The sequence below is a fragment of the Phascolarctos cinereus genome, unplaced genomic scaffold, assembly GCF_003287225.1.
Source record: "Phascolarctos cinereus isolate Bilbo 61053 unplaced genomic scaffold, phaCin_HiC Scaffold_2;HRSCAF=192, whole genome shotgun sequence".
Lineage (NCBI taxonomy): Eukaryota > Metazoa > Chordata > Mammalia > Diprotodontia > Phascolarctidae > Phascolarctos > Phascolarctos cinereus.
Window position 1 is genome coordinate 181,230,387 of NW_027555625.1, and position 25,306 is coordinate 181,255,692.

The following is a 25,306-nucleotide window of genomic DNA, read 5'->3' on the forward strand; positions in this document are numbered from 1 at the left end:
TATACTTATTTTTTTATTTTGTGAAAATGAAAAAAAAAACAAGGAAAGTGAGGAGAATTTTTAAATTTCATATGCAATATAACATCATCACTACAGTGTTGCTTCTCTTAACAATGCGCAGAAAATTATGAAACCACGTTTTGATTTGAACCCACCCTTTCTTAAAGTATTATTTTCATACTATACCATTCTTTCAAAACCATAATGGGTGAAGCAAAATGCCAGAACTGCAGCATTTTACTTGTTTTTCTTTAAAATTATTTCTAGGACTAGGAAGGAAAGAATGAAGGAAGGAAGGAAGAAAGAGAAGATGGGAGGACAGTAGGGGAAAAAAGAGAGAGGAAAGAATGAAGTAGTGAAGAATAAAATATTTGCTCACTCTGTAAGGAATCAAATACCAAAAATTCAGTAAGCACTTACCCTGTGCATATCCCTATGCTAGGCACTGGGAAAAGTATAAAGATTGTATACATTTGGAACTCAAAATCTTGTAGAAGTAATATTGAAAACTAAAAATAAATAAATTTATATTTAAAAAAAGATTGTATGCAACAAGTCCCCTCCCTCCATGCATCTCACAGACTAGTAATGAAAAAGAAGATAGGTGACTGTGTAAGAAATACACAATATTATATGATATTATACACGATTTAGAGAATTACAAAGCTAACTGTCAGGAAAGTCTTTACCAATTGAAAGGAGTAAAATAATCCTGGAGGAGGTGGTATTTCAATTTCAAAGGATGGGGGAACAGGCAAAGAGGTTAAAAACAAATTATTATATTATTCAATTTGTTTTATTTATTCTAATTTAGTTATATATGAATAAAATGCTTCGTTACTTAAATTCAATACTTCTAGTGGCTAACATACTTTGTGACACAAGGATTGTGATATTTTCAAAGTAGCTGTGCTTTAATTTTCTTTTTCTTCGGTTTCTGTTGGCTTCTTGCTAAGAGAACCTGACAAAAGGAAGGCACAAGTATCACTCTTTCTTTTTATTAACCAAGTATTTTTCTTTGTATTGCATTATCTTCTGCAATGAACTTCTCACACACTAATTAAAAAGGTGAAAATGTTAAAGTCTTCTTTAACAGAGTTCAAGTACTGTTGCCAGCAATCAAATAGTGCACCAAATGGAAGAGCGCGAAATAAACTTGAGACATGGGCCAGGTGGAGCAGCAGAACTGACTCAGTTTATTCGTCTGAGGGTACAGGAAATATAGAGAAAATCTAGCCTAACTTCAAAGAGTTCTCCTCCTGAGATACTCCCCAAAACATCTGCTGAGGACGTGACAACATACATTTCCTCGTTATCAGGGTTCCTAGATTGGGTTGTATTTTCCAAGGTTTTCCCAGGTGCCTTCATGCCACCTGCATAGAGGAGTGAATGTGTAAATCTAAAGTTCAAAGAGTGAGAAGGAATGTCTCAGGAGCCTCCCTTGCAGGGGGAGATTTGGAGAGCCCTGCTTCCTAAATGATTGAGCCCTGTGGGTTAAGCCTGGGCAAGAGTCAAACTCTGTCCTGGATCTTAAACCCAGATTGGACTCTTAAAGCTGGCCCTCAACAAAGTACTGATGCAATTAGCAGCTTTGATATTCCATTTGCTTCATCTTTTTTTCATCGCAATTACACTTATTTCAGTGGAACAATGAGTTCATGAAATGGGATCTGCTTCTAACAGTGCAGCTGGCCAGTCCCTGACTCCTCATCCTGTGTTATCCTTGTCCAGTCCTATCATAAATCTCCCATAAAGGAGGTACCCACAATACTGGAAGTATTCCTCTAGATCATTTAATATTTTATGGACATCACCTGTGGTATCTATTAATCATAATTATAGTTCTAATAATAATATAAATGAAGGAGAATGCCAAAGATTTGTGTTCTATGATCATCTCTAACATTTACTAGTGACCCTAAGCATGCCTTTTGACCTCTGTGGACCTCAGTTTCTTCATCTATAAAATAATAATACTTTACTCTCTACTTTAAAAAGTTGTTATGAAGTGCTTTGTAATTCAAAACTATTAAAAATAATATTACTTTGACTTTACTATGATAAAAGTCATTATGGTATAGTGATTAAGGACCAGCCTTGAAGTCAGGAAGACTTGTGTTCAAGTCTTCTAGTACATTCCAGGTGTCTGAACAGGGGTAAGTCACCTCCTACTACTCTCAAGCAATTCTCTAGAAGGATAAATTATAGATGAGTTGATGTCTCCCTGGATAGACTGTAAGCTCCTTAAGAGGAGGGATTCTTTTTTTAAAGTTTGTATCCTCACCATCACCATCAGTCCCTGGCACATGAACTTATAAATACTTTCGAGAAAGCTAGGTGGTACAGTGGATACAGGGCTAAACCTGGAATCAGGAAGACCTGAGTTCAAATGTGGCCTCAGATACTAGCTATGTGACCCTGGGCAAGTAATTTAAACTCTGTCTGACTCAGTTTCCTCACCTAAAAGGAGGGATGATGATAACATCTAACTTGAAAGATTTTTGTGAGGATCAAATTAGATAATATTTGTAAAGTGCTTGGTAAGCCTTAAGGGGATATATAAAAGCTAGGCATCGTCTCCATCATCATGATCACTATCATCAACATCAGTATTAGCATGATTCATTCTCCATCAATGGAGTGATTTTCTATAAAAAAAAAAAATTAAAAAAAAAAGGTTTTGACCACATATCTATGTAGAGCCTTGGTCAATCCTCACATATTGGACCCTCAGAACAGCTATGTCATGTTCAGAGCCTGTATCCACTTAACACCAGATGTCAGAAGCCCACGCTATTGTATTTATATTTCATAATTATTTAGAGGACATAATTCTTAAAAATCATAGGATCATATCTCAGGAGTTGGTCAGAGGATAGCTAGTCCAATTCCTTCATTTTTTCACATGAGGAAACAAAGGTATCATGAGGCTAAGAGACTTGACCAAGGTCACAGAGAAGTATCAGAGGTGATTTTAAATTTAGAATCTCTGACTACAGATGATGTAAGTTTAAATTCTAAGTCCAAATTCTAAATATAAATTTCAATTCTCTCCAGAATATGTATATTCTTTCTAGTGTATCACAAGTTTAAGGCAAAGCTATTTAATAAAATAGCATGATAAGAAAGTAGCAATGGAATAGTTCCCATACAAATCTGCATCATTCTTTCCCACAAATACATGCCAGAACATCACTGGACACACAAAAGTCACATGTAGACAAGTAGGTAATATGTGACCAGTGTATGAGTATGGAGGAAGACATATATCAGGGAAACATTCCTGGAGCACTTTGTGGAGGAGCAAACTACATAGCTAATGTTGTAGGGATCCAGTATCTCCTGGTAATATCATCATGTAGTTCTTTCTATGTCAATTCACTTTGTTCCCCACTTTTCTGCTTTTCTTAAACTTTACTGTTTCCCACTGGTTATGTCATTCCACTGTTCTCTGTCTTTTGAAAAATATTGTCTGCTAGCAGATTTTAGACTTTTGCTTTTCAGAATCACCTATAATATATCTGAGTTCTAATCTTAACAGATTGTGATGGCTGTAAAGCCTCTTCCTGATAAGGGCAGACTGCCAAGCTCTGAACCACAATGATACAGTAAGAAAAAGCCAAGAAAAATCCTTCCAGACTAAGATGGAAAGCAGCAAATATAGTAGAAAGAATATGATTTAGAGACAAAGGACCTGAATTTGTATATCATCTCTATAACTTACTATATGAAAGACTTCAGGGCAAATCACTTAGCATACTGGACCTCTATTCCTTCAAATGTAAAATAAAAGAATTTGAATAAAGGTTTTGTCTTGCTCTATATCTTCCTTCTTCCATTTTTCTTTTAACTTCTCTTTCTGGAATAGAAATCATAATCATTGGTTTCAGACAACTGTTTGAAAAAGCCAGAAATCCCCAAGATTCTCTCTGTCTTGGTAAGAAAATGAATTTTAAGAAAAACAAAATATTAATGCAAGAGGCTACACACCTAGCCAATATTCCTTCCTTCATTGAGTATATCTTGCAACATGACTTTGTGCAACTCTGCTTCACTTAAATCTAATTCACACATAAGCTGAGACGTCCCCCCATGATGTCATTGGCCCTCTCCAAAAACAAAGGACAAACAACAGTATATCTTGCAACCTCAAACCTCTATAGTTTTTTACTCTATTTTTACCAGGGAGAAATCTTGCTGTCTCTTTTTCTGTGTGTATTTGTGTGCATATGTATATTGAAATCTCTGTTACTTGAAAGCCTACATTTTAAGGTCCTAAAGAAAGTATTTCTGAAATAAACTTCTCCTCTTCTCACTCAAATTCCTTTAGACTGATGCATGCGACCCATGATTCACGCTCACCTTTTACTAGCTATGTTTCCTTGGAATTGCTCAGTATTATTTTATGTATGTCTTGTCTACCAAAGAGCTATTTCTGTTGGGGGAAAATGAAGACAAGCCTAAATAAAGCCTTGAAAAGACCCAGGGTAGCAATAAAATGAATATCTTTTTTTTTTCCCTTACCCTATTTAAACATTTCTGGGATGCAAAAATGACTTCTTTACCAAGACAGGAACTGGCATAGTTTTGAAACTTAAAATAGAGGGGTTAAGTACAGAGACAAGTACCATAAATTTGTGTCATTTCTAACTCTGCTTGCTTCCTTTCATCAAAAGTGTTCCTGCATTTAATTCATGACAACTTTTATCTTAGCTTTTCTTTTAAGGTAACTCCAGCTTACTATGTCTCACACACATAGAATGATCACATTTGGGGAAGGCAATAGTACTCATATTGCTTTCTTCTTTTCAAAAGATCTATCCCCCCAAAAAAAATCCAACTGATAACTTGAAAAGATCTGAAGAATTTGCAGTTGCAGTAAAAGTATTATATGCTGTCTATGCAGAAAGAACAAACTAAAAAAGATTAAATTAGAATATTCTAATCTTGTGCTATATGATTTTTGCTGGGGGGTAGAGAGAAGCAGAAAGAGTACGGGTTAGACATAAAAAAGTAGAAAAGGCCATTGCCTTATTACTAGTATAACAATTATATTTATTGGTAAGACTATCATCTATACTCAGATTAGCACAGAAGGAGAAAAAAGGGAGATAGAGTAGAAAAGGTCTTAGAATTTGCTGGTTATAACCTTGGCTGTGTTGCTTTCTGCCTGTGTGACCTTGGGCAAGCCACAACACCTCGTTTAGTCTATTTACCACTAAGATATGGGTTATTTTAGGTGATTTCTTAGGTTCTAGGTGATCTTCCAGTTCTAAAACAGTAAGGATTCATACACAGATCCTTTGACTCTAAATCCATTTTTCTTTCTGCTACATTATTTTAATTCCCCCAAATGAGCACAAATGACTTAGCTTACTTCTAGCATCCATCAATGAGCATTTTGTTTTTTTGACTAGCCAGTGGGGTTAAGTGACTTGCCCAGGGTTGCACGGCTAGTAAGTGTTATGTGTCTCAGGCTGGATTTGAACTCAGGTCCTCCTGAATCTAGGACTGGTGTTCTATCCACCGCACCACCTAGCTGCCCCTGATGAGCATCTTTTTAAGAACACCTGCTACCCTCAGATCTGATCTTACAAAACACACACATGCACACACACACGAATTGGAAATTTTTTTTTGTTAAATAATTTTTTTACAAAATTCCTGTGTAAAAAGGATATCTCTATGTAATTTAAAAATACAATTGAAGTTACTAGAATTTTGCCTTATATACATTTCAGAATCACCTCATATGAAAAGTACCTCCTTACTTTGGGGAAGAAAAGATAACATATGACATTTTCAATAATAATAATTAAAAATAGTATTTATGTAACAATGGAATTTTTACAAAGGAATATATCTGATTTTACAACATCTATTATTTGCCATTTTTTGTCATCTTTGTTACTCTAGTGTTTGTGAAGTAGAATCTCAAAAGTATTTTAATATTCATTTTTTTAATTTCTAAGTAATTTGGAGCATTTTTTCATATGGCTATAGATAGTCTGGGTTTCTCCTCTTGAGAATTGTCTGTTCATATCTTTGGACCATTTATCATTGGAGAATGGATCTTTTTTTTTTCTTGTAAACTTGAATCAGTGCCTTATCTATCTTGGAAATGAGATACATGAGATGTCAGAGAACTTGCTGCAAAATTTTTTTTCAACTAATTTTACTCTTAGATTTTTAGATTTGTTGGTACAAAACACTTTAATTTTGTATAATCAAAATTATCCATTTGATCTTCCATAAACTTATGTTTTCCTCATAAGTTGTAATTGCTAGGTAAATGTAAACAATTACTATAATCAAGTGATACCCTTAGAACTACATCATTGAGTATATTTCCAAAAAGCACAGAAAGTGATCCATGGAAAAATTTGTGCCCTTGGTAGTATTTTAATGAGGTAAGGAAGAATTTGACATGTTTGAATTTAAGTTAAAAAAAATATCTTGGAAGATCATTAGAACCCATAATGACATAACTTATAATTATCTAGGAAAATATACCCAAAATTACTTTATATGATTCCATCTCTCTATGTGGTTTTTGTCACTTTATGTTACAAAAAGAAACGTAGTACTAGTGCTTTTAAACTCAGTTCAATACATTTTCTCCATGGCTACAGTGAATCAAAATGATAAGGAATTCCACTGGAGCAATAGTGTAGACATATACCCAAGATATTCAAGGGTTTGTAACAGTCATTTTTATGACCTAAAATGTTCCAGGGAACTACTGTATGAATTTGTAATTGTCCAATACTTCAGTTCCCTTTCTAAGGTAATAGCAGGACCAGAATGATGCAACAGAAATTATTGCTTTCTTTTTTTATGGCAAAAATCTAGAGATGTTCAGAGTCACCAAAATCCCATATGGAGAAAAAAAAATACTTAAGGAAAAAAATAAGTAAAATGTATCTTACAGCACATAAAACGAATACTCCAATAAAAAATAGAATGAGTGCATGTTTCACCACTAACTCTGTTATGACCCTGAAGGTATAAAAGCAATTTCTGACCCCAGCTTTAACATCTTTTGTTGGGAGCTCTCATTATTTTCTGTATAAGCCTTATTACCATTGCCCAAGCAACATCCTCCAGCAACTCAAAAATAAAAGCAGAATAACATAGGCCTTATTTCAAAGAGTAAACTATAGTATTTCCAACTGCATTGCTTAAAATTGTTTTTCTTATGTCTTTTTGTTGCTTTTGTAATTCGAAGAACAATAATCCTAAGAGCTTTCTTTATTTTTATGTCATAATGCTAAAAAAAAAAAGGAGTACTGGGTAAGAATGGGGAGAGGGACAGAGAGAGAGCACACTTCAACTCTGTTGAGCTTTAGCAATTGACTTATTAGTGACCCAGAATACTGCTGTATACGTGTCCTTGAGTACATCTCACTAGGTACCTGTGTAAAATCCTATGTATTTTTTGTGTACTTTTCATTAAACTTAGGCAAATTATATAGATACCCCAACAACAGTAACAATGACAATGAGTGATGATATCTAGCATTTATATGGCACTTTAAAATTTGTTAAGCACTGTACATGTTGTCTCACTTCTTCCTCACAACCCTTTGCAGTTGGGTACTATTATTTATTATAGTTTTATTTATTTTTTAAATGTTTTATTGTTCTTTTTTTAGATATAGCCATATCTTCCTCATCATCCCTCCCTTTCACTTCCCAGAGAACCATCTCATTTTTGGAGACAAAAAAAAAACAACAAAAAAAAAACAAGAAAATATCAGCACATCTAATCAGTACATACAAAAATCTGAAAGTATAATCCATGGACAATAGTTCTGGACCTCCCACCTCTGAAAGGGAGTGAGGTGGGAGAGTCTTCTCATAGCTCCTCTTTTGTGCTATTCTTATTCTTTATTCACTTTTGCGCTTCTGTGTGTGTGTGTGGTGTGTAACTGTTCTTTCTATTTACATTGTCACAGTCATTTGTGTATATTAATTTTTCTTGGCTCTGTGTCCTTCATTTTACATCATTGCATGTAGATCTTTTCGTGTTTCCCTGTATCTGTCAAATTGATCAATTCTTACAGCATAGTAATATTGTATTACATTGATGTACCATAATTTACTTAAGCTGTCCCCAATACTGTTTTTCCAATTCCTTGCTTCCCCCCCCAAAAAAAAAGCTTTTGTAAATATTTTAGTGTATATTAAGACTTTCTTTTTATCAATAGCCTCCTTGGGGTATAAACTTAGTAATAGAAGCTCTGAGTCAAATGGGCATTTTTGTCACTTTATTTTTATAATTCCAAACTGCTTTCCAAAATAGCTGTGCTACTATGTGTAGCTAATATAAAATCCCTATTTTACAAGTAAGGAAACTGAGGCTGAGAAAGATTAAACAACTTTCCCCCAGATTGCACAGTTAATAAGCATCTGAGGTGGGATGAAAGCTCAGATCTTCCTGGTACCAAGTCCAGTGATCTTATTCATTGTGCCACCTAACTGGCTGATATTACTCTCATTTTACAAAGTAAATTACTTACTTGAATACCTGACTGATGATTGACATAAATTTTAACATATACTTATAGCATGTGGACATATTACATATCCATATACAAAACAGCAAAAACTGAATTTCTTTTGTTTTTAAGCAAGAAAAATTCAAGATCCTGAAAGAAATGGAATCATTGGCATAAGTTTAAGGTCTAGGTTCTAGACAAAATGAATCTAGCTGTGTGTCTTAAGGATCTGGTCATCTCTTTCCAATACCAAGACCTTCCTTCAGACCACTTTCATTAACATCCCAAGGTATGTCATCTTCCCTCTCTTTTCTGGGGAGTTGAAGATAACTAAATTTACTTGACATTGATATTGGTTTTATAAAATCTTCAAAACATTTTATACATACTATCTTCTTTGGGCCACTCACCAATCCTGTCAGGGGGTACTAAAGACATTATTATTCCCATTTTATAGGTAATAAAACTAAAGCTCAGAGAGAATATTTTGCCTTTGGTCCCACACTAAATAAGTATCAGAAGTTGGACTTTTTCCCACATCTTCCTAACTCAGAGTATAATACATTTTTAAAAAATACATTATTCTGTGCAGCTTCTCATGATTGGTGTCTCAGAGGTTCCAAATCTAGGAGTCACTGTGTGTATACATATATATGCCTGTAAGTATATATGTATGCTTATATATATGCATGTGTGTATTGTTTATGTATTTGTATATACATGCACACGTGCATACATCTAGCCCTAATATTGCACTCCAATACCATGAAAGCACATGCCTGGAAAAGTGACCTTACAGAGGTGTTTATAGGAATTATATGGAAAGAACACCTGTTGGGGTCTAGTGTCTTAATTACAACCCATGTGAATTTTCTATGTCTCAGTTTCCTCATCTTTCAGATACAGAAGTTGAAATTGATGATCTCTAAAATCCTTTCCAGCTCTAAATCTCATAACTGCTTGACAGCTTTTCTTTTTATGTCTTAATGGATTTTATCTGGCCAAGCACATTAATTAGATCCTCTAGGGATATGAGACTACACTTTTCCTTTAAGTTGCCAAACCACTGAATGGGATATATACCACTTACTCAAATAAAAACTCAGGTATCTCCAGGTAGAAAACAGAAGGTTTTATTCTAGCAAGTCTCGCGCGAGAGTTGGGCATCTCCTACCCAGGGCAGACTGGAGTAGTGAGGCCCAGCACAAACAACAGCAAGCAGTATATATAGTCTTAGACAAACCACTCCAAAAAGCCCCCTCCTCACTTGTTTGTCTCAATCTCTTTATCCTCATTGGCTGAGGCAAGAGACCTCACAGTCTATATTTAGAATCCAAGAGATACATTTTACTCAAAACATGCTTGGGAGCTAGAAGCTTGCCTTATTTGGTAAAGTTAAGGTACAAAACAAAAGAGGGGGTGGTTACAAAACAAGGGACGGGGTGGGCAGCTGGTACACAGTGCCCATTCCCCAAAAACGAAAGTGAAACTTAGGCCCAGCTTATGCTGAAGCCTCACTACATTTTGGAGCATAGCTTGTATTTCACGTAAGAAACTTTCACTTGTCCCACACACCATGTAGGCACCATCCTCAGAGTGTCACACCTGAACCACTGGATAATGGTGATTGTGTATTGTTTCTTTAAAAAATAAATAGAATTTCTAGAGCAAATTTAATTAAACAAAGGAAAAGATATTATCTGAAATAAAAACAACCTCATTCATCCATCCTTTGGTGAATGATCAAGAAGATAAAGAGAAGAATTCTAAGTTTGATAATTTTTTTGTTTGGTTTTGGTTTGGATCAAAAATTTCATCTGGATTGGAAGTTATTGGTGAGAAACTTCCTGAACAGTGCAGATTAACAGCTTCTCTGCAACAATATGGATTTAGGGATTTGCCTGGGCACTTAGAGGTTAAATAAGTTCCCTAAAGTCACAGAAGCTAGGATGTGTCAGGGCAGGACTTGAACACAAGTCTTCCTGACTGTGAAGTCAGATCACTATCATTACCTAATGCTGTCCCTTATGAAAACTTTATGTGTAACAAGTCAATTCAACAAGCATTGATTAAGTAACTCTTTTGTGACAGGCATGGTATCATTTTTACTCTATTAGGAATGCAAGTAATTAAAAGCAGTACCAGAAGGAGTGAGTGTGTGTGTGTGTGTGTGTGTGTGTGTGTGTGTGTGTGTGTGTGTGTTGGGGAGAACACAGAATAAGTAAAATTTTCACTGGATAATGACATAGAAGAGGGATTATTAAGCTTCAATCCCCTCCAACTCTGACCCATGAGGGCACAACTGGGAGCAATTCAGAGAGGCAAATAGAGGCTTGATGAAGCAGAAAGGAAAAAAAAAAGCTGAAAAAAATTTTGCCATTAGCTGAAGCCAAATGGGCTACCTCTGAATACAATTAATTTTTCATATTAAGAGTTCCCTTGAAGGTTGGATGATAATAGGATAATAGACCTAGAACTTGGAGGGACCTTAGAAATCGTTTAGTCCATTTAACAAATGAGGAAACTGAGGCCTGGGGCAGTTAAATGATTCAACTAAAATCACAAAGTACAAGTTATAAAAGGGATTATTTTTCAAGAATGGGTTGGTATGACTTGTTCCTGAAAGTCCTTTCACCTTTGAAATTCTTGATAATGAAGAAAGAATGTCAATAAGAGCATCAAATGTTAAGTAATGTTCCTGGACTGAGACTAGGCATGGGCATTGTCAGGGCTGGTGACTGTACTGGGACACTTCCACCATCCAGTTATATAATTTCATTTTTATACTTATCTGTTCTGAAATTTTTACCATTCATGTTACCACTATTGACATGATGAAATATACAGATATCACCTCTGGGCCTCTTCTTTATTTTTTAAAGAATATTTTTATTTTAATTTTCTCAATTACATGTAAAAACAATTTTAGCATTTCTTAATAATTTTTGGAGTTCCAAATTCCATCTCTACCACCATTCTTTTCCCCCTTCTGGAGAAGGCAAGCACTTTGCTATAGATTTTACACTTCTCTCTGCCTTGGAACTTTGACCAGAACTTGACCAGGACTCCTACTCTTCTGGAGCTAGAAACTCTAGTGCATTAATATTCCTTTTCACCCTGGGACTATAACCCAGAACTGTGTATGGACAACACAAAAGGGTCCTGCTCCTAATACTAGCAGAGTGTCCACTGTAATCTCCTGCTGACCAGTTCTCCCACACCCCAAGAGTCTGTGTGCTGAGAGCTCCTGAACCTGCTGCCCTGATAATGTAGCCACCCCCAAGGCCCAGTCTGCAGGTGTGCTTCTAGGGCCCATTATCACTACCCCAATGAGACATACATTCCCTGCCAATCTCCTAAGGTATCTTGGGTTAGAAAATTGTTTCACCCCCATCTTTTTTTGTTTCTGCAGCTCCAGAATTTTATTTGAGACATTATTTTAAAGTTGTTTGGAAGGGAACTTGGGAGAGTTCAAGTGAGTTCCTTTTATTCCTCTGACTAGGCTCTGACCTCTCTTAGGCTATTTCTCTTATCATAACAACACAGATTCTTTGATCACATTAATAAGCTGGCAACTTGGGCTCGAAGTTCCTGAGTAAATTTAACTTGTGCTCCCTCCAACCCAAAAATGTTACTTTAAAGGTTTGTATTTGTGATATGAACTCTGACTTATAACACAGATGGCCCTTAAGCAAATGTATAGTTTGAATGTCAAAATGAATTTTTAACTCATTTGCTGATTTAAAGTAGGGGGAAAAATGAATGCCCATTTGTTTCACCACTAGCTGACCAGAATATATCATGAGCAGTGTATATTTTAGTGAATGTGTTTAATGTAGGGGACAAACCACTTTTATGTTCTTATAAATCAAAGATGCCTTGATACTGTAAGAAATGTTTCAACAAAGAAGTATTGAGATGTAGTCATATGAATTTAGTAAATGTGATCAAAATATATACATCTATTAACTAACTATTCTTTGTAGCATCTATTGCATCAACTTGCAATGACCCTGGTATGCCTCAAAACGGCACCCGCTACGGAGACAGCCGAGAACCTGGAGATACCATAACTTTTCAATGTGATCCTGGATATCAGCTTCAAGGACAGGCTAAAATCACTTGCGTGCAACTGAATAACCGATTCTTCTGGCAGCCAGACCCTCCTACATGCATAGGTATATTGTTATTGTTGTTGTTAGTTCTTGATTTTTGAAAAAGACCAATGACATATGTGGGTGTTATATATGGAAAAGAAGAAAAATAAACATTAAACCTTTTAGCTTAGTATTAAATTGTGATTGAAATAATTTCAATTTCTGCTACAAAAAATGTTGAAAAACTGTGCCTTACATATTATCTCAATCTCTGAAATCTGTTGCTTAAGACTCTTAAAATTTTCTAAATATTTTATATAACTTTCTGAGGAGGCAAGGTGGTACAGTACAATAAGCAAGTGATTTGGAGTTCTAATCTTGGTTCTGCCTCATTCTCCTTCTGTGACCTTGGATAGGTCCCTTTTCTTTTCTGGACACCCCTTTCTTTATCCATAAAATGAGAGATTTTATGAATCTGTGTATGAAATGATCTATAAAGTCCCTTTTATACATAAATTCTAAAATAATAATAATAATAACTAAACTTTATATAAAGCTTTACATATATTTTCTTATCTGACCTGGCAATATGAGATATAAATTCTGCAGATGTGAAAATTCCTGATGTAGAAATAAAAGAACTGAGGATTTACATATAACTAAGGATGCTCAAATAGTGGGAAGATAATTAGGATTTGTATGATATTTCCTACAATAAAAATTCCCTCATAAAAAATATACATCCAAACACTAATAATTCAAAGTTTAGGTAGTTAGAGATTCATGACCTTATAAGTCTGCCTCCAGTTGTAATATGGAAAGTTCCCTATAAATAATCTACTAATTTAAAATCATTTCCTCCTTTGAAATTACTTCTCAAATATTCAGTATCATTTAACATATTTTAATTGAAAACTAGAAATTTTTCCCCTCAACATGAATAACTTTCAGTCAAGCAATTGACAAGAATTCATGGAGAAGTTACTATTTGCTGGATCTTGCACTAGGGGGCAGAGATACAAAGAAAAAAAAAGGGAGAGAGGAGACGAGTGGAAAGGAGAGAAGAGGAGAGGGAAGGAAAGGGGAAGAGAAAGAGAAAGGGACAAGGAAAGAAAGAGTTTCCACCTTCCAATTGGGGAAAACATTCCAATTGGGGAAAACAGTGTATACAGAATTATGTAAATGGCAGGTATACAGAAGTATACAGAATCAGAATAAAACTCACATAGAAAATAGTAAGTGGAAAAATTAATTTGATACTTTAAAAAACATTTCAATTTTTGCTCAATATGGATTGAGTAACTACACTATATGTCTCATAACAAATTTTATTTTGTTCAGGGCAACTGTTATGTATGTTCCTGAAATAAAAATCAGTAATAGTATAATTAATATAGTAGTATACTTTAAAATGATAGTATGTGTACATAAATTCTGATTCTCACAATTAATTATTTGAGTTTAAATATTTTAGAGTTTCATCCTAATAACATTAAAAATTGTTAATTTAATGATCTGTCACATTTCAACTTGTGTTTCCTTTATAAGCTATTTGGGGGGGATATAAAATTTAATTAAGCTGTGAGGAGAATCAGTGATAGTGAAATGACATACACATGGTTAATCTGCCATTTTACATAGGGTGACCTTGAGGGGATTTTGCAGTTTAAAATAATTTTTATTGTCATATGCATGGCAGCATTGAAATTCTCAGTAGTCCTATAAAGCTATGACATACAGCTTTTAAAATTCTCACAAAGCACTTATTGTAGAATACTGAGGATAGATGATATTTAATAGCAGTACTTATTAGCATTCTGAACATTGTCAAACAGCGATTCATATGTTTATTTAATATTTGGGGCCGTATTCACACTTTATAACTTTCCTGGGAATCTTCATGTGTTTTACCTCAAGCTGAGTCATCAGAAGACATGCAAGATTTGTGATTTCTTTTACTGGAATAATTACCTATAAAATCAACCATCTTGTTAGTTGGGTCTATTTTTAAATGAAGGAAGTCTTCAGGTTGTTTGCTGCATTTTTGGCTAGGGGGAGAATACATTAAACAGCTACCAGTTAATGTCTTGCAAATAGTCCTCTGCTTAGATCAAATTAAACACTTAATTCCAAATTCACACATCTTTCCCTCTAATTTATACTGCTATTCAGGCTCCAAAATTAGTCTTGTGATTGCCAATGACAAGTGAAAAACCTATTGTAGCTCCAAGAAGAACTAAGTAGGAGTCTAATGCCGAACTTTCACTCTTTTAAATTTTTTTTTAGAAAACGCTCACTCTGGTGTGAAATAATTCAAATCAGCAAACAATTATTAAGCACTTTTCACTTAGAGAGATACACAGTTTGAATGAAATATACCCCCTGCCTACAAGGAACTTAAAGACTAATAGGGGAAATATGATAATCTTTCTAGAAATGCTTCCCTCTTGAAAGATAAAAGAAATACACATACACACACATATATCCATATACATGTATATATGAATGTAATAAATATGTGTGTATGTGTGTGTGTGTGTGTATACAGAGAGAGAGAGAGAGAGAGAGAGAGAGAGAGAGAGAGAGAGAGGGAGGGAGAGAGCATATGAATGAAGACTAACTACATCAGTGCTTCTCTTGATTCTGACCTAGTGTCCCAGAATGTCATAATGTTACAGTGAGGAATAATTGTAGAGGTCATCTAGCCCAACCCTCTAATTTTTATAAAGAAGAAAACTGAGATCAAGAGATTGAGAGAAAGGAATAGCTTTCAAAATTCACACAGTGTCAGAGCTGGAAAGTGACTCCAGTCTTCTTTGTTCTCAGTTTAGTTGTCAATACACCATCTTACTCTTGACTTATTTCCAGCTCTGGTTTAAGACCTAAATGTCTTATCCCCTAGATGAAACACTTGCATTGGACTGTTGTCCTAGCTTTTACCTTTACTCCTTAAATTTTGATAGCCCAAAGCTACCTAGTAAACTTGGGGTTTACTGGCTAGATTTCTTTTTAAAAGACCAAGACTTAAACCCAATTCACTCGATCTCTAGCTTTAGACAGTAGGTCCCTGCCCAAATACCACTTAATGTCATTTTTTTGGGTTCTCCAGGCTCAGAGTGAATGTAAATGGTAACTGTTTCTCTTTTGGCCAGCAACCCTGAGGATCTTCCCCTCCCAGTTTGATTTTTTTTTTAATTAAAGGGACCATCCCTTGACTCACTTCTTAAAGAGGCCTATTCACTGAATGGGTGTTGCCTCACTCAGAGTGAGAAACTGAAAAGACCTTAGCTTTAAAGGGCCAAGGTGGTCTCCTGCTGCATCCTGGACCATCTCCAATTGTCTTGATCAATATCTGGCTGCTGGACCCAGATGGCTCTGGAGGAGAAAGTGAGACCACACAGCCCTCTATCACTCAAATCAAAGTAATTTGCAAGTCATGTCACCATCTCCTTGATGTCATGGTCCTCTTTGAGAAAGAAGGACATACCATACAACCTCCACTCCAAGACTGGTTCTAGGATAACTCCATAGGTTTTCACTACTAACCTCATACCTACACCTCAAGATCATCCCTTGTCAGTGGATTTCCTTAATAATAACCACAGGAGACACAATTAGCTCTAAGCAAAGATGTTTACTACGATGACATAATAAAAACAGTGACAAAACATTTCTTCCATAAAATCTCCCACAAATACATGGAAAATTGAGCTCAAACATAAGAACATTATGGTAGTGAGGCACATAGGGGGTATACAATCATGGCAAAGGTGTCTCACACTTAAATAACTACAACACCTAGAAGTCCTCACTTTGTGTAATCATCTCAATGCTTCTTCTTGAGAGAAGTATCTTTAATGCTCAGCTAAGTCTACCAGGGGAATCTGATCCTCTTCTGAGTCCAAAGCTGTCTTTCTTCTCTCTTACTAAAGCTTATGTTCTTTGAAACTCTTTCCTCTCTATAGTAACTGTATTTCTATATCTGTGTCTGTCTGGGCTATATTTCTGCTCCCTGCTGAATGCAATCTATCCTATTGGTCCAGTAGCATTCTTTCAAAGCAACATATCCCTTGTGTGTATGTGTGTGTATGTGCGGACAAGCATGCACAGAAATTCCCTTTCTCCCTTGTAGTGGTCTCCTTTACAATCAGTTCCCACATTGTCATCTCTCTTACTCTGAAATCCTGAAAATCACTAGGGTTTAGCTATTTAATGCCCCCCCCAGCTGGATAATGTGTTTGCTCAGCTACTCTAAGTGTCCCTTTCGTGACTCAATTAGAGAGGTGTTTACAACTCATAAAAGATTCAGAGGTTTTATACCTTATTAGGTGCTGGAAAAGATATATAGTTAGGATAAGATGTGGTCCCTACCCTCATGAAACTTAGAGTCTACTAAGGGATGTAAACACAAATATAGTTAATGGAGAGGAGTAGGGTGGATGTGGGAAACTTCACAGAGGAGGTGACCTTTTTTGGGATTTTAAAGGATGAAAACAAATTCAATCAGGTAAAAGAGAAGACATTTAAGACACAGAGAACAACTTTAGTTTAGATGTAAGCACAAGGTTACTCACTCTCTACCCCCACCTCCATACTTCTTGGGCAGTATACAAATACTGAGTTTAGCACCTAGGTAACATGAATAATTAGCTAAAAATAAGGAAGCTACATAATGAAAAAGGTAATGTGATCTTGTTTGCTTATATTGTGTGGTTAGTACTTAGCACAGTGTTTGGCACATAGCAAGTTCTTAATAAATGCTGTATTTCTCTCTCTTTTCTTTCTCCCCTCTTTCTTTCTTTCCTTCTCTCCTTTTGCACAAGCTGCCTGACCCTCCCCCTATTCATGGAAATATCCTCCCAAGTGACTTAAACCTCTTGGGGATGTTAACTCCCTTTAAGCTCTGTTTAAGAGTAATAATAGGCCTTTCCTTATTACCCCGGTTGCAAGTGCCATCCCTCCAAAATCACTATATTTCCTTATCTACTAAATGTGTTGTATTTCTTCAGCAGAATGTAAGCTCCTTGAAGGTATTGAATTTGCAGCCATAGAAACTAACTGACCCAGTGCCTGGCACTTGGAATGCATGTATGTTGTTTGATTGTAGTATGAAGACTGGTTGACTATTTAAGAAGCTCAAGTCTCATCCCAAGTCAGAGCTAATGAGGCCTATTCTAGAGTGGTAGCATGAGGAATAGAGAGGAAAGTGCAGGTTACTGAGTAAATTAGTTATAGTCCCTATAACCCTCAGAGGTCCCCACATTCAAATTCTTTGGGACTGTAATTCTGTAACACTGTCTATTCAAGTTGGTAGATTCACTAGTTGTATTACATGTTCACCTCTAATCTGTGTTCAAAATATTGCACAAGTTCTCTAATTAAAACTTAATGAGATTAAAATGGGAAATCAAGAATAGATGAGGGAACAAACAAACAAGGGAGCCTACTTAATTCCACTTTAAAGATTTTAAACAGTCTCAACCCAAAGCCTTTCTTGGGACCTGCAGGGAACAAAGGCATGATTTTCCCTTTGTTTTTCTTCAGTCAGTATTTGAATGTTATATCTGAACTCTCCCCCTCAGAGCACCCTGGGGCCAGTGGCCTGAATCTGTCATTTCCCATATCTGAAAACCTGAATTGAGTCAAATCTGCTTCTTAGATCTTCAAAAAAGTTTCTTTTCACAAGTTAGCATGTCCTCTCTGTTTTGTCTCCCTCCCTTTCTCTTCCCCCTCAACCTTTTAAAAAATGATCAACATCAGTTTTTTCTGTTCCTTTAGTTCAGTGAAAGCTGTTCAGGTAGAAGATCATTCTTCTCCACTCAACCAAAACTGGGCACCACACAAGCCTGGCACATAGTTGGTGTTTTATAAATGGTTATTCCCTTTCTCTTCTTTAAGGAATGGGCAGTGAGGGAATTAGGAAAATTTTGAGCCTATAAGGCTGAATTAAATAGCATGGTGATGAGATTTCAAGTGATCAGATTATCCTAGAAGGGACATCTTGTTCCATGAAGTTCAAACCAAGCAGAGCAAGGAAACCACATTTGCTAATTTCTGATTAATATTATTTAAAAATAATAATTTAAAGATGTTATGCTATTCTAAATATGACTTCTCAGTAATGAGTCCAGAAATTCCTATTCTTTAATAACACACATGATTTTTTACCAGCATCTGTATCAAACATGACCTTGCTAACATTGAATGGTCTTGAGTTTTGGTAATATTTCATCATTTATCTTGTCTTGTACTTAGTAGGATCTCAATAAGGATATATTAAATGAAAAAGTAAATTGTTCTCATAATATACTGGAAAAATAACTTCTTGGATAATTGATTTTTAAATAACCTTTCTTATTCTCTAAAATGAGAAAGAATTTCTTAAAATGTAAAGTGTTATGTAAGTGTAAGACCTTGTAGCATAGATGTCTGGCTTCTGTGAAAGGAAGAAGAGGATTCACATCCCAGTTTTTGATCATACTGTTTGTCTGACCCTGACTCAAAGCTCTAGGCACACTATAAATTGCAGAGAAGATGCAAATCCAAATTGGTAGAGGAAATCTCTTCACTGGTTAAATCATCAGTCTAGTTCCTATACCTATATCTATAAATGATTGTGATAATAATTTTATTACACTGTTATATATTATTATGTTATACATATATAGATACAGATAAATGTCTATATCTATATATGTCACCTAAGTGACAATTTATAAAATTTATTGTTAAATTCAAGGCAGATGTGATGGAAAACATATAGGAACTTAACCTCCACAGGTCTCAGTTCCCTTATCTATATAATAAGGGGATTCAACTAGATGGCTCCTGAGGTCCCTTTCCAGCTCTTGTTCTCTGATACTGTAAACTAAATGAAGTATTAACTTGAATGTGGCATGTAAAACATGTGTGTGGGAATCAGATGTTTGATTATAATTTTGTGACAAAATGGCCAAGATGGAAATCTTCATGGAAGAAGAGATAGAGTTTTAGTTTGTGTATTGGTATGGATCCAATTCATAATTATGGTTATGTAGTTTTGTTTTGTTTTTTAATGTTCTGAAAATGAAATTCTAAGGGAAAAAAATGAGGTTAAGTCAGGGCCATCACATACAATTTATTAACAGAAAATTTAAAAAAAATGTTGTGTAGCCCTCTTGAATATCAAAGGCTTAAATAATGGCTGAGGGGGTGGGTGTGAGAGTATTCCTAGGGAATATGTGCTTTCCTATAACAGGTTTATGATGTATAGTTTAACATAATTGATCAGCTTCTTTTTCTCCTCCTATCCCTCTCCTCTCTTGTGACAGCTGCATGTGGAGGAAATCTGACAGGTCCAGCAGGTGTCATTTTATCACCTAACTACCCACAACCATATCCTCCTGGGAAAGAATGTGATTGGAGAATAAAAGTAAACCCAGACTTTGTCATTGCCCTGATTTTCAAAAGGTACCATTTCTAGAGGAACACTTTTATTTAGCAGGGTTTTAAATGTCGCACCAAAAAACAAAATTGTACCATTTATGACTTTATAAAGTTCCTACTTCCATTTATGGCTGAGCCCCAGAGTATATACATACATACATACATATAGATAGATAGATATAGATAGAGAGAATGACAGAAAGGAAAACAGATAATTTTGTTTTATAGCCCTTTTCAGTGCCAAAATATGCACCAGAAGCAGAAAAAAAACCATGTGTGACATATCAAGCCTAGCTTAGGAACACTGAAACTGACATAACTGATTCCATCAGAGAAAACTTGCTTCGTGGAAAATTCAGGAAAAGTAATTGAAAAAAGTGATTTAGAGACCTTTTGTACATTGTCTCATTAATATAATATCTGGATTTGGTGATAGCTAATTTATCTTTATAATATTACTTGTCTAAAATTCCCAAGGTTAGTATTGATATTATCATGAAGATAACAATAACTTTTTTTAGAAATATAGGGAAAAGAACCTTCTAATAATTTGATTATTGTTAAAGGCTTAATTAATGTCAGACATTATTAAAAGTCTTAATTTTTAAAAATAGATTCTGTTAATCTATTTGAAAAAAAGTTCAAAAGTCATTAATATTTTTTCCTAAAATTGTTTTTATAGTATCCTGTTGAAAATTACTTCTTAGAAATCAAGGATTTCTTTTCTCTCTTTAAATTTTGCTTTCTGATTTTTATGCAGTTAAATGACTATGATGCTTCTATCTAGACTGAGTCCAATAGAGTCCCACAACATATTTCCTTTTCCAAGTTAACCAACTACATTTCAATTACCAACATATTGAATATATTTGCTTTCAACGTATTTGTTTAGTGATTAAACAAATCAGGCTTATATGTGGCCACCTCCTCTCAAAATACCATTTTAATGAAGTTTATCAATATTGCTTTTATATTTATGCCTTTGGATTTTCTGTGTATTAATGACAACCTAGCATTCTTTGAGTTTACTGATGACAAAATCACACACTGTGTGCTATTACATCCTAGCAGACAATTTGTAAGGATGCTAGGTAAATGCACATTCTAAGCCAGTGGAACTACATGTGATTCCCTTACACAAAGACAGTTCTTACTTTTCAGCTGTCCCACTGGCTAACCCTTATACTGGTAGTCAAAATTTTAAGGATATCTTTTGGGCCTCACCAGCACAAATGTCTAAAGATCTAGTTTCCCATCAGTTTCAGTTTCAAGAGTCAGTTCATGAAGTTTTCCAAAGCCAATCTTCTTTCAGGTTATACAGGATTTGCATTACTACAAATTAGCTTCTCATTTGATTTTATATTCTCTTAACCCAGAATATAGCGACTCCATATGTCACTCTGTGGATCACATGTTCCTCACCTTTTCTCTATATTCTCCTCTAATATAGAAATATGGTGCCATCAAAATATGTTGGCATGACCTTAAGTGTCATGTGGATTTTCTAGATTCCTATAGAATGTAGGGCATAAATGTATCTAAAGACCAGTAAATGACTGGTAGTAATAAGGTGATATCCACACTTCTTTCAGTATCATAAGTACAAGAAATGACCAGAGCCTTGATAATAGCTTTTAGAATCATCAATTCCACAAAAATTATCTTTGTTTAGAACAATTTATATTGGTCAAATGCCTCTTTTGTATTAATTAACCAAGAAAGACTGAAGAATTACCTGTAATAAATTTACTCAGAGCACCTACACCAATATAAAATCTGATGAACCCTCCAAACATATAAGCTTTGCAGTAACCACACAGCATAGCATAGATTTGGTTCAGCACTATAGCAAAGGATCTACATTGTCATGCCCCCCACCCAAAGCTGTCAGTGGTGGGTTTTTTTTGTTAGTTTTGTTTTGTTTTGTAACTACATTCAAACATAATTTGTCACATCCCTGATGGCATGAGGTGTAAGCCATGGTGAATTGTCACAGATGGCTCTGGCTAAATCTGTAAATATGTAGGAGCAATGGGTGAGTCAAGTAAGAAATAGCAAATTCTGAATGCTGGAAGGAAATGTTAATTTCAAAAAAGTATTAGGCACATACACACACACACACACATATATGGAAAGAGATCTATGTAGATCTATATTTATACCTATAAATATATAGGTATCTATATTTGTAGATCTATATCTATCTATATCCTAAGTCCTGTATTCCATGTGATGTTATTTTTATAATTTGTAATTCACATCACCAAGCTTTACTTACATTGTAAGGTTAGTCTATATGAAGACTATGGATCATAATTACCTTTGAAAAACCCTGTCCAAATAATATAAAATGATTAGCTAAACAGACATACTTTGAACAAATAGTAAAGAGGAGAAGAAAAGCTGATGATTTTCTCTGGGGACCCTGAGCAATTAGAACACACGTCTGTGGTTATTTGATTTGTTCACTGGTGGGATCAAGAAGTTCTGGAGCCCTTTATACTATATTCCCTATTATTTTCACCACTGGTTAACATTTACAGCGAATATGCCGTAATTGCTGTTTCAGAGCAACACTTTTTGAGTGCAGTTGTCAAGAATAATTGCAAAGAATATATTAACTGTTAAGCTAGAATTAAACAAACTGCCTCATACATTCAGTATTCTCGCAATCACTCCCTCCTTCTTTCGCGTAAGTCTTGGCAAATCATTTAGAACACTGTGATCCACTTCAGTAACATGAAATATATTCTACTGAGGTGAAAAAAAAAATCTCAGCAACTATCAAAAATATTTGCCCAGTCAGTTCAAATGTATACTGTATTTTCCTAAATGTAATGAAAAGTAAATTTGTTATGGACAGTCATAAAGAAGATGGATTGTTCTGAAACCTAAGTGACAAAGAATGAAGTAGAAATCATATTATTGAGCTCAATTCCGCTATGTAGGGAAAGCACTTAAAATAAGCTTACCAAAGGTCAAAAGACTGAGAGCCACATTTATTAGCTTGTAGTTCATGATGCCTTTTCCGCACAGTGCTACTTGAACTTCCCTCAGATTCAAATTATGGGGCAATGAAATTGCTTATTATTATTGCTAATCAATCTTTGTTGACTATCTAAAATGTGGGAGTTAATTTAAATATGTTTGTGTGTGTGTTGTGCATGCACACCTGAAAGAGATGTGGGGAGAGAGAGAGAGAGAGAGAGAGAGAGAGAGAGAGAGAGAGAGAGAGAGAGAGAGAGAGAGAGAAAGAGAGAGGAAAAAGAGTCATCAATACACAAAGTGATCAAAATTTTCATTTTTTTTAGTTTCAACATGGAACCAAGTTATGATTTTCTTCATATCTATGAAGGTGAAGATTCCAATAGTCCTTTAATTGGGAGTTTTCAAGGTTCTCAGGCACCAGAAAGAATAGAGAGCAGTGGAAACAGTCTTTTTTTGGCTTTTCGAAGTGATGCTTCAGTTGGCCTATCTGGATTTGCCATTGAATTTAAAGGTATTATATTCATTGTAACTTCTTATCTATTCATTCATAATGTGGAAGGAAATCTGAATAGAATTAATTTAGTTGAAAGCCTTTTTGTAAGTGGTCTTACCTTTAGTTTAAAAAACCCTGTCATATATGTCTTTGTTGGATATTAGTGTAAATTAGTGCTGTCCCTTGAGAAGAATAGGATATTCCTAAATAAACTTCTGAAACAGCTACGAGAGAGTAATGAAAATTATTTCAAAATATTTTACTTATCTAGAAAATTAAATTTATAGTTTTAATACAAACATATTTAGTTGATTATAAGAGCCTTGAAGAGTTATTCAGTACTTTAAAGTTGTCTTTAGAATTTTTAATCTGGAAAATAAAAAAAGTCAGTTTTGACTCCTATTAGTTTCATTTCCAATGAATGAAACAAATGGGAATTATATTTTCTTTCTTTCTCTATTCCTTTGTACCCCTCCTCAATAATTTTCCTGCCCTTTTCATCTGCAAAAAAATCACCAACATCATGCAGTGGTTGCATAAGACACAAGTTATTCTAAGTGCTGGATGAAATGTTTAATCTTTTCTTCCTTTGTCACTTTGTGTGAGTGGAATTCCTACATAATCTTAGAGCACACCAAGAAGAACTTTTTGGCATGGGCTCATTAAAACAATCAAATATGTATTGCCAAACTTATTTTCAGGGAACTATTTGAATAATATTGAAAAAATAGAATGCTAAGAACTCAATCTACTATGAAATTTGTGATTCTTTGAAATTCCTTTCACCTGAGAGCAAAGAATTAAACAATTAACAAGTAATTTCTTTAGTGGAGAAGATAATTTAAGTGTGTAAACTAAGGAATTGAAAAAATGAAGCAAGTTATTTCAGTAGCCAAAGTTCTTTAATGTACACTCTGGAGATATCTAACAACCCTGGGAATCTACCATGTTTTGACATAAACTTAGAAATGAAGTTCTTGGGTCATGCCATATAATTGGAAGATTTCTTACTCCCTCCCAATCAGTCATATTTTTAGCCAGTAAGATTCATGCTTTTTGCCATTTATTAACGACAGATTTATTTGTAATAATAAGAAAATAACCTCAACAAATAGTTATTTAGGAGCAGTCTAAATGTTGTCATCAAAGTAAGATATGATCAAAAAAGATCGTGTAGTCCGACAAATGAGAGATAATTAAAGAACACCCTACAAGCTCAACTGAAGTCCTTAACAATGTCAAGATAATATTTTATGAGTCCCATTAGTAATAGTAGTATAAGATGTGAACAAGAATCACAAAGGATGACCAGTCATGGATAGATTATCATCTCCATAGTTAGAGGGAATCCTTATATCATCAAGATCACATATCTACTGGAGTTATGGAATAACCATCTCAAAATTCAGCTCTGCATCCTGTTTTTCTGTTATGGTAAGTGACACATTTGCAGGTGGGATAGTAGCATAGACGCCCCCAAAGGGCATTCTAATCATGATATTTTGAAAGCTAATTCTTTATTGCTACAAACAAAACATAAAACTATGAAAAATGTGGGCCTAGAAATTTTGGTTCCCTCCACCAAAGGTCAGGTTTATGATGTAATCAGTGAAACAATTGATACTACCTTTCCTCAGGCAACAAAAGAAAATTAAAGGAAAAACAAAACAAAACAAAAATAATCATAATGTGCAACTAAACATATCTTGACAAATACAAACCTGTCAGATACCAGAGCAGCATAACTCACAAATTATTCTAAATGTAGCAGATTTGAGCCAGAGGATAAACCACAATGTTAG

At 34.8% G+C, this 25,306-nt stretch overlaps 1 protein-coding gene across 1 annotated transcript in view; it reads left to right on the plus strand.

Moving 5' to 3' along the window:
- The window catches only part of CSMD1 (CUB and Sushi multiple domains 1), a 1,378,384-nt gene that overhangs the window by 948,971 nt on the left and 404,107 nt on the right, over nt 1–25,306 (plus strand). Inside the window, exons 25-27 of the mRNA XM_078149151.1 lie at nt 12,488–12,679; nt 19,909–20,047; nt 23,335–23,522. Coding sequence (XP_078005277.1) covers nt 12,488–12,679; nt 19,909–20,047; nt 23,335–23,522 — 519 coding nt within the window. The remainder of the gene's footprint in view (nt 1–12,487; nt 12,680–19,908; nt 20,048–23,334; nt 23,523–25,306) is intronic.